Genomic DNA, 11,262 nt, shown 5'->3' with positions numbered 1-11,262 from the left:
AAGGGGAAAATGTTCTTAGAAAAAAGGTCACTGCTAGCGGTGTTACTAACTGGATCTGGCAAATCGTTGACTTATCAATACCTTAACTAGGACTTTTTGACTTCGTCCCAAGCGGCTTCGACCCTGTACGTCAAGATCCTGCTGTGCTCGTTGTGTCTCCTCTAAGCGCAGTAATGAGAGAACAGCTAGACAAGTTGGAAGCGTTTTTTACGTCTGCATTCTGCAAAGTAAGCTTATCTTAGAGAATCAAGGTAAACAAAAAGTAACAAATATTCCGAGAAATCAGCATGTGTAGTTTGCTTTTTGCACATACAGTGGTCTCTGTTTATATCAATAGTTTGGCAAAAATGCTTAGAACATCGAGAGGAGTTTAACAGGATAGCCCAAGCCGTAGTTCATTTGGTTCTGCAATGGTGCCGGTTATTTCTTATCATTGTTTTCAATAACTATGTCATGTTTTACGTTTAATGATTTATAGGAATTTAGTTACTGTTTGGTACAAAGTGTTTTTGGATTTGACAATATTGTCCTTCTAGTTCCATATGTTTTTACGACTGTATTTATAGCAAGTTCAAGTTGTTATTTGTATTCTGCAGTCTATTGAGCAGTGATAGCTGCAATACTTAATTATATTTGATGTTTGCATGTACCAGGTTGGCACAGGTCAGGAAATGGTCCGGGAAAAAATTCTTCAACGTCAGGGAAAGTAAGGGAATTTTATTTGGAGTCAGGGAAAATTGGCATTTTGAAGAAAAGTCAGGGAAAATTGAATTAATACAATTGAAGGCTGGAAGAAACATTTGGGGTCACTGTACGTGATCTCAACAATATTTTTCCTTCAATATGAAGATGGAAAATTTGTTGAAAAATATCACACTTTATGGGCAAGTGGAGGATGAAGCCACAACTAAACCTGATATTTTGCATTTCTTTGGTCAGGGAAATTTTATTTTTATCAGGGAAAAGTCAGGGAATTTTGAAAAGGATGCCTGTGGCAACAATGTGTACCTGTATTTTAATGTATCAATGAAATAATTATTTTCAGTTAAATATTCCAATCAATATCCAACTCTTTACCACACTGTACTTAGGCAAGTGACTTGATTTGTGAAGTAATTGTTTATTAAAAGTGGAGAAGTCTTTAAGTTATGTTCTTGAAAAAAATATATTCATACATAAAGGGGAAATATCACCAAGATTTTGACCTAACTTGGTCAAAATTACTTAGGAACAAAATAATTCTAAAAATGAAGAGAAAAGAATACAACAAAATGATTGCATGAAAGAGGAAGTATTTATGATTTGTCCATGTTCTAGAAAGAAAGAACTTGAAAAACATTAGCCTAAAATTTTTCAAGTTTAGGTTCATTCTAAATCTATTTATTTACTGATCAGAGACACTTCGCGCAATTTAATACTCTGCTTTACATACGTAATACTTTTTTTTCCACCACATTCAGGCTAGCCAGTGCATCTTTTTCCTATTTTTTAATGGCTAATTAAGTAGCACAGTTACAAAATTTAAAATGGATTTATAGCCTCGCATGTTTCAAAGGTAGATGTAGTATAAAGCTATTGGTGTCTGTGACTCTGGTGTTTGGGACAGTCATTATTTCTTTGTTCTCTGTTGCTTAGTGGATTTCTGGTCATAGCTTAGATATATGTTTCCATGGTTTTCAATGATTTTGTATCGAATCTGTTGTATCCAGTTATACAAATGACAATTGACAATAATTATTAATTCCCCATTGCTCTTCAATTATTTTTCTTATTTATACTCCAATGTTAAATAAACTGATGTTGTTATCACAGTGAGAGCTAAGAAGAATAATTTTAAAATCCAAATGTCTACGTTGTCATGAATATGTACATTTGTGTCAATGTTGCTGGACTAAAGCAGTGGATTGGGATAGAAGGGGTGTAGAGAGGCTATCTTTGTCCATTAAAGTAATACTGATTTTCCTAATTTTTGAAAGAAAGTTCCTATTTTTCAATGGTGTGTTTCCTATTTTCCTATTTTTCTGAAAAACCATGCTGCTGGACACCCTGCAATAACTGAGGAGAATGTACTCTCTTTGTAATTACATATGCAAATGGTTAGACACTCAAGTCTTCTCGGATGAGGACAATAAACCGTACGCCCAGTCTCCTGCATCTTCAGTGTTACATGGTTTAATAGCAGGGAACATTAAAGAACCCACACACTTATCGCAAAGAGTAGGGCACGTAGTTCCTGGTGTTGTGGTCTGGTCTTGTGTTACAGGTTGGTGCTTTACATGGGTTTAACCTTATTGCACCTTTAACCCTTGGACAGAATTGTCCAAGAAAAATTACTATGGCATTTGCAAAGATTGGTTTCCTTACAAATTAGTTTAATATTCCCCCCAGTGCCAGTACTTGCACTTACAGGAACTGCTACGAGAGACACAAAGTGTGAAATAATCATGGGGCTATCGAATCCAGTGGTCATTCAATGTAATCCAAACAGGGAAAATAACTTTTATGCTTCTCATGTTAGTGCAGTCAGGGGAGATAACAAATAAGGTGAAATTTTAGACCCAGTTGTCACTGAGTTGCAATTAGAAAAGCTAAATATGCCTCTCACCCTCTTTCCCTGTTGTGGCTAATATTAAAATCAAAAACTTTATTAATTTTCAACTCAATCGTATGTAAACACAAAGTCAGAAAATTAAAAACATTATGCCATCTTGCAACTTCACAAACCTCACAATTACACAGACCAAAATTTACATTTCTTGGCTGGTTCAGCGGCTGGAGGTGCCCGAATAGATTCTGGAAGAATTGTATAAAACCTCGGTGTCGATCTGCGTTCGATTCCTTTGAATTGTGTTACCCGCTTTGATTCTCGTTCTTTCGCCGCAAAAGGACTTTTCTCCGTCTCCTCCCCCTCTTGTGAGTTTTCTTGTTCGGTACGAGACCTCTGACACAAGTCGTTTTACTCAGAAAATTGCTACAGTCGAGTGTGACGATAATTAATTTCAACCAATTTTCCTGTGCAAAACCATCACTTTCACTATAAACACTGAAACCAGATACCTTCACTGTAACACTCCAAAGGTTCTCGCTCTCAAATCTAGCTCCAAACAAATCAATCGGATTGCTGACGAAGCTGAAATATTTCAGCATCTACGAACACGTTGTTGGTTTAGAAATTGAAGCGATTTCCCAGTGTTTTGTACGCCTCGTTCGCGCTCGAAGCGATCGTACTCAGAGTTTGTACATACATCGCGGGCGGTTTAGAATTGGAAATCTAGGAACAAATTTACTGTTTTTCAACTTCCGGTGCAACTGCGCAAGCTCTCTTTATGGCCAAATAAATATCGAGCTGAAACACTGTATCCCAGAGGTCTTCGGTATCCCGTTCCGCTGGACAAGGGTAACGAAGGCTCTGGGAACGAGATTGCCACCACTTCCAGTCAACCATCTCGTGAATACTTCGCCAATGTCACACGAAAATGAAAATGAGGGAAGTAACTTTCCGGCATGTTTTGTAGTCTCACTTGTTTGATCTTGAACTGTGTTCACCATTGGAACATTTCTTGCTACCTTTAGCGAATCTGTGATTCTTTCGAATTGGGCTTTTCATCGAAATAACAGAACCAACTGTGCTTGGTATTAGCATGTTTTCTGCACCCTCTTTGACTTTGAAATCCATCATGGTCACACTCTTGTATCGGGCAGTGATACAAGCTGTCGGTTTCATCCTTTTCCAAGTGAAGCCGTTTTGGTTTGGGTGATGCTCCATCGTAATCCGACCAATTAACTTTGCACTTCTTGCTCATTTTGCCTTTTGAAGAGCATTTGGCCAACACGATCTCCTTTAAATCTGAACCATAACCAAGGAGTCGATGACAAATAAAGGAACTGCATACATGTTTGTATTTGCCAAGGCATGCCCTTACTTGCCCGCCCTCATTACTATTGTGCAAAATTCATGACCGTGACATGCAACCAAACTTGCCCAAGCAGGTCTGAGTGGGCCTTATTGTCTGCCTTATTCACAAAAGACACCTTAATTTGGGAACAAAATCAGAATGCGTGAAAAAATGATCCGAAATCTGTTCCCAAATGACCAATTTAGGAACAATATGTTCCATTTACAGATAGGAACTCGGAACAAAACAGTCCTAAATGTCCAATTGTTTAACAAACTGTTCCATTTACAGATAGGAACTCGGAACAAAACAGTCCTAAACTTTGGTAATAAATGACCAATTTGGGGACAAACTGTTCCATTCACAGATGGTCATTCGGAACAAAGCGGTCCTAAAATATCAATTTGGGAACAATATGTTCCATTTACAGATAGAAACTCGGCAAAAAAAAAAACAGTCCTATATTTCGTAATAAGTGGCCAATTTGGGAACGAGCTGTTCCATTCACAGATGGGAATTCGTAACAAAAATATCAATTTGGGAACGATATGTTCCATTGGCAGATGAGAATTCGGAACAAAACAGTCCTAATTTACCAATTTGGGAACAATGTGTTCCATTTACAGATAGGAACTCGGAACAAAACAGTCCTAAATGACCAATTTGGGAGCAATGTGTTCCATCAACAGATAGAAACTCGGAACAAAACAGTCCTAAATGACCAATTTGGGAACAATGTATTCCATCAACAGATAGAAAGTCGGAACAAAACAGTCCTAAATGACCAATTTGAAAACAATGTGTTCCATCAACAGATAGGAAATCGGAACAAAACAGTCCTAAATGACCAATTTGGGAACAATGTGTTCCATTTACAGAGGGGACCTCGGAACAAAACAGTCCTAGTTTATCAATATCGGAACAATGTGTTCAATGCACAGAAAGGAACTCGGAGCAAAACAGTCCTAATTTATCAGTTCGAGAACAATATGTTCCATTTACAGTTGGGAACTCGGAACGAAATGTTCCTCTTTTACACTAGAGTGAACGTTTTGTTTCTACCATGTAAAAAATCTGGTCCTCTTATAGTCAATAGGAACACAAAAACGAGGAACAGTCGATACTTGAGGAACGTTCCTTTTGGAATATAGGAACAGCCAACGCAACTCAAAATCAGCGAAAAAGCGAAGCAAAGACTAAAGAAAAACTCAAAAAAGCGTAAATCAAGCGCTTAGGTGAAAAGGAAACAATCTTTAACAACTGGTGAAGTTTGTTTCGCTCAAAGGCAGCGAAACACGCCATGATAAATTTTTGGGAAATGTAAGGGAAGGAAGGAAGGAAGAAAGGAAGGAAGGAAGGAAGGAAAGAAAGAAGGAAGGAATGAATGAATGAAAAGTATTGATTAAAAGTTCAGGCACAGCATACGTGTGAAGGGTTAACATGTCAACTTCAGACTGAAAATTCAATGACAAGGAGTGCATTAACTTATCAATAACATGAGTCGAAGCATGCTAAACTGATTTTATAAATCTTACTTGAAATACCTCGTTTCGCAAGCTATCTGAAATAGATAGAATGAAGCGACTAGGAGTACTTCAACCTAACTTCCGCAACCCACCCCCCAAAAAGTGGATTATTTTCTTAGAAACCTTAGGAACATCATATTCTGCTTGGTTTCTTTTGGCTATTTATCATTTCTTATATTCCATCATGTCGCTCGCGCGCGATTGGTCTAAACTCGTTACTTGACTGAATATCCCCCGGCTAAAACTGGGTAATATCCCAGTGATATTCCCCAATATTCAACGTTGCGCGTGTTACGAATAATAATTAAAATACAACATGATAAACATGAGAGCCTCTTTTTGGCGAGAAAATATGCTCGCATGTTTGTCCTTCTTTGTACCTTACCTATTCCTCGAAGTTCATAGTTTTCCTGAAGCCTCTCTCGAAAACTGTCCGCTTCTCGGACCAGGTCATGACCGTGGGCAAATAATCGACTCTATTTTCGCGCCAAATGGAGGCTATTGTTTATATATCCAACGGGTGCTCGTGTGATAATTCTTAAATATATGAATTGCAAGCTGCTTGTTGATTCCGGATGCAATAAGAGTGTCTGAGGATTGACTGTCTTTGGACAAGACGGACAATTAAGAACATCAAGGAGAAGGTAGAAAGGCAAAGGTAAGACGACATTTCACTGAAACAAAAGACATTGGTTCTTAAATAGTTCTACCTTTAACTATCTCCAAAGTTTGGTTACAACATACCGGCCAACAATGCCTGGATTTAATTTTACATTTCCCTAGGACATTTCCCTAGGACATTATATCGTGTTCTGTCGCTGCTATTTTCTGTTTATGAGAATGCCTTAGTGGGATATAAGCGTTATATAGTTAACCAAATAAATGTCGAGGCTTCCATGCATTGGAATAAGGGCACTCTTCCATCGACTGAAAGCAAACAAGACAACATCACACATTTTTGCAGCTGCTGAGGCAAAAATTGAAAAATAAAATAAAATAGAAGTACCTTATTCTTTGCACTGTCAGTGATCAGTGAACTTCGCCCCATGTTTTTGCACAGTTGCACAGTTCAGACATCTTTTACTCTACACTAGTTCATCTTTACGAGCTATTTAATGTAAAAAGGAGCTTTAAGTCGGCGATGGAAGGGAGGTACTTTTGTTGAGACATTGGAAACAACATGGCGTGCCAATATCCATAACAATTCCTCTCGCGCACTAGGAATTTAATTTTACATTCCCTTCGGATATTATATCGTGTTCTGTCGCTGCTATTTTCTGTTTATGAGAATGCCCTAGTGGGATATAAGCGTTATATAGTTTACCAAGTAAATATCGAGACTTCCATGCATTGGAATATGGGCACTCTTCCATCGCCTGAAAGCAAATAGGACAACATCACACATTATTGCAGCTAAATATAGCTCACGCGAGAGATGGCGAAACCGCTTTTTGAAAAGTCAGTTTTTGATGAAGTTAAATTTGTCTTAATTCGTCGACAAACAGGAAACAACATGGCGTGCCAATATCCATGACAATTCTTCTCGCGTACTAGGAATTCATATTTTAATCAAAACTAGTGTCGGTTTTTTTCGTTTAGTTTTCTTAAATAATGGTTAAATCGCGATATAAAACTAAATGCGACTTTGAGGCGAGATCACCGCATTATATTAGTGGCGTTGGATGAAAATATATTTACGAGCATATATTTTCTCCAAACAATACAAGCTGCTGCTTTTTGACACCAGATACAATACAAGTGTCTGCAATTTGACAAGACGGACGTCCATGAACACCAAGTAAAAACTGCAAAGGTAAAAGTAAAAGTAAAACAAAGTACACTTTTGTTTCCCTAGATTTGCTTTCAACTAACCCGTAAGGCTGGTTAAAACATGCCGGCCAATAATGCCGGGATTTAATTTTACATCCCTCTAAGATATGCCATCTTGTTCTGTCGCTTCTAGTTTCTGTGTAAGAGAGTACCCTAGTGGGGCATGTGTTATATTGAGCTAAACGAAAATCGAGGTTTCGAAAGGTTAGAATAAGGAAAGGACGCAACACACAGTTTATGATGAATGAAAATGGCTTTATGAAGTTTTCAACTAATGTTTTCGAGTTTCTAAAGGAAGAACGTGCTATGCGGATAACTTGGACAAAGCTGAATGTGGATACCATGTTTCTTCTGACAGGTGACTTGTCGACTGTGTTAACATAATTCTTCGCATAATTTAACCCTGAGCTTGGTCTACAAGGTGATACCATGTTTGTTTATTATGACCTCCTGTGACGCCATTTGACCTGCCATCTTGGATTTCACTATTATTAAACGGAAATTAATACAAAATCAAGCCAGAATGTTTAGAAATGTAGAAAACGATGGTTCCAAACGGCGTTATTCCTTGTTCGTCTTCATTCGCCCTGTTCTTTCTTTATTTTGCTAAAAAACCAACAGCATAATTTTGATGAGAGGAGCATAATTTAGAGAAACGAGCATAACTTCCACATAATTCCCAAAAATTTTGAACAGTGCTAGAAGTATAATCTGCCAGTTTTGCGCGCGCAATCGACAGAAGCCTAGTCTCTAAACTCTGAGGCATATTAATATAATTTTGAAACAGTTTTATTTTATGAACAGAAACACTTTCGGAACGTCATGATCAGTGCACAAAAAAACAAAGTTGTAAAAGCAACATGAAATTGCACATCGAAAATTTCACAGAAATTTTTCTATATAATGTTTTTTACTTCGTAAGGTGCTTGGCAGTCCAAACATGACATATGTCGTGAGGTTTAGCCATTTAGGGAAGAAAAGAAGGAGATATATTAAGATAGCGAATAACAGACACTCGCATTTATCCATTGTGTTGGTCTTTTGAATAAAATAACTCTTTTAATAATATATATGCATGAAAAAATTACTCGATTCTGATTGGTTGAGAGCAGTACAGTTCAAGTGTAACACCCGTGCAAAAAGTGTAACACCAGTACAAAACGTGTAACACCAGTGCAAATTACACAACGTAATCCTAGACTATGATTGGCTGAAAGAAAATAGGAAATTTTCTAAGCCAATGATATCACGCAAAATGATGGCGAAACTTAGGCGCGGAAACTTTGAAAAAAGTTTTCTCGAATGAGAAAAAATGGCTTCAAGAAAGATCTTCTGACATTTCCTCCACGCGAATTTTTTTCATGGTAATATTATCGATAAGTAATCATACGGTTTTTCTCGTTCAATTTGGAATTAATTAGCACTTGTGAGTTTTTAAAAAAGCTGAAATTGCACTCGCCGAAGCGGCTCGTGCAATTTCAGCTTTTTGAAAAACTTATTTGAATGAAATTAAATTTTAATAAACATTTCAAAATAAAATGAGCGATAGAAATTTTACACAGCGTTTCGATGTCGTCATGACATCATTATCAAGTGAGAAGAAAATAAGAAATCGCTCATTTATGGGTTTACTCGTGCAAATTAATTCCAAATTGAACTCGAAACGGTATGATTACCTATACTAACTAATTCACATGTAGAAAAGGTGGATCTGCTTGATGCTATTAGCATTGTATTCAAACTCACACCACGTCCTCAGCACTAAGAGATATTTGCCTTCTTACTTATTTTTCATCTTAATGTTCAAATTAGTTTTCAAACATCTCCCCATTGAAATGAAATTTTTAATACGGTTAAACAAGAATTCAAGTTTATCTTTTGGGAAGTCCTTTAAATGGTTTTGCATCCAAGAATCTTTTGTAAGAGACTGGGCGTTATATTCAGTTTCAAGTGGAAGGGGGTTGAGTAATTATTGAAAAAAATATATATTAGTGTTTAAAAAACACTTCACAGACTGGACACTAGACATTTATGGGTTTGTTTGTTTATAAAATAACACTAAAGAGGAGATTGGCTGAAAAGCAATTTGAGTTCCAAAGCTAGTATACCTGATGGTTCTCTTTAACTCAGTGGTCCTGGCATTTTAATTCAAAAGTGATTTGTTCAATTGGTAAATAGTGTCCCCAGTTGGTTTTTCTACAGCTACAATTGTAGATCCTCTTTGACACTCAAATAAAGTCTTTCATTTATTCTTTCTGTCATTCATTCATTCATTCATTCATTCATTCATTCATCCATTCATTCATTCAATATGGAGTGTTTGGTGTTCAGTTTAAACCACCCGGGCGTCGCCATGTTCACTTTATGACTGTAATTATGACGTTTAGGCCAGCAACCACGAAGAGTGATCCTTCTGGTATACGTTGGAGACCGATACAACGTAATATTATTACATTTTAATAAAGTATACCTTTTTAAAAAAAAAAAAAAAAAAAAAATATATATATATATATATATATATATATATATATATATATATATAACAACCCTGAGAAAATACGCGCGCTAATTGGTTAAAATCCTGTTTCTGTAACTCGATGGAAACACAGAACTAGCACGAGCAGTTGACGTAATGATGGCGCGTGCAAGGAGAATTTACATTTTCATAATCAAAGTAAACAAGTTGTTTTCCTTTTTTCTGTCGCGGTGTTTTCTAAAAGAAATAGAAAACATGTTCTCCGTGTTTTTATCGAGCTACAGAAACACTCGAGAAAGTTTGGGAGAACTCGAAAAAGCTGTGGAAACAGTCGCTTGCGGCTCTTGTTCCCACAGCATTTTTCGTTCTCCCAAACTTCCACTCGTGTTTCTGTAGCTCGATAGACACACGGGACATGTTTTCTATTCCTTAATTAATCCTACGTTGTATCGTATTCTTTTTTATTTATCTTTTTATTTTTTTTTTTGCAGCTCTCTGCACTTGTGTTGTGTACTCACCATGAACTTCAACAGCTGGAACTGGTTCTGGAGTGTGTGTTTTGGAGTGACAGCAGTTTTAATCATTATTAGCAACTCCCTGTCAATTGTAGTTTTTGTCAAGCGAAGGTTTCGCAAACGTTCTCTTTACCTGTTAATCGATTTGGCAATAGCTGATCTGCTAGTTGGATTATTTGCAGTACCGATTTATATGACCACGGTCATCTCTGAACGCAAACTCGTGTCACTACTCGTTCTTGATGGTGTCGATATGTTTACAGGTCTCTCCTCCATTTTCACATTGACCGTTATTTCTCTTGAAAGAGTGCTTGTCATCAGTCGGCCACTTCGTCATCGGCAGTTATCCTCACATAGCTACGCCATTGCCATAGTAACGCCATGGATCCTCTCCCTCGCGGTGACTTCAGTTCGAGTGTTTCAGCACTATTCAATCGTGACACGTCATCAGTTATTAACAGTTGTTATTATCAGTTTGTCAACTCCTTTGCTAATAACGTGCTCTTCTTACTGCGTCATCTGGCGTAAGCAGACTTCCCGCATACAAAACGGAGTGAGGGCGAGGAGAGAGTCGAAGCTGTCTAAGACATTGTTTTTGATAACAGGAACATTTGTGTTGACTTGCCTACCATTCAAAATTCTACTAGTTCTAGTAAATATGTGTGTTCCGTGTAGAAAAATGCACATTGTGGTCGTTTTTGTTCTTAAACTCCTTCAGTTCAGTAATTCGTTTATTAATTTTTTGATTTATTGTCTAAGAATGCCAGATTACAGAAAAGCTGTGTCACAACTATTTTCCATTCCAAATGCCGCGGTCACTCCAGTAATCCCGAGGTTAATACGTTAGGCGATAGCCGAACAAATATCGCACTAATCCACTTTTCAAGTGCACTGTCTTTATATAATGTTCCAACAAGTCATGTCATGATATAATCCAGCTGATATAATGCAATTGTAACGCTTGGAGAAATAAATATCTCGTAGATTTTTTTATAGTTCAATTTATGAATAGCAACTAT

At 37.1% G+C, this 11,262-nt stretch overlaps 1 protein-coding gene across 1 annotated transcript in view; it reads left to right on the top strand.

Annotated features, from left to right (window-relative positions):
- Positions 1-4,670: 4,670 nt before the first annotated feature.
- Positions 4,671-11,262, top strand: part of LOC145499775 (beta-1 adrenergic receptor-like) — an 8,378-nt gene continuing 1,786 nt past the window's right edge. The window contains exons 1-2 of the mRNA XM_081479303.1: positions 4,671-6,080; positions 10,220-11,262. The exon at positions 10,220-11,262 is cut by the window's right edge and continues 1,786 nt beyond it. Coding sequence (XP_081335429.1) covers positions 10,248-11,090 — 843 coding nt within the window. The 5' untranslated portion in view covers positions 4,671-6,080; positions 10,220-10,247 and the 3' untranslated portion in view covers positions 11,091-11,262. The remainder of the gene's footprint in view (positions 6,081-10,219) is intronic.

Source organism: Orbicella franksi, chromosome 10 (assembly GCF_964199315.1).
Source record: "Orbicella franksi chromosome 10, jaOrbFran1.1, whole genome shotgun sequence".
NCBI classification, from domain to species: domain Eukaryota; kingdom Metazoa; phylum Cnidaria; class Anthozoa; order Scleractinia; family Merulinidae; genus Orbicella; species Orbicella franksi.
This window is presented reverse-complemented; position numbering and strand designations above follow the sequence as displayed.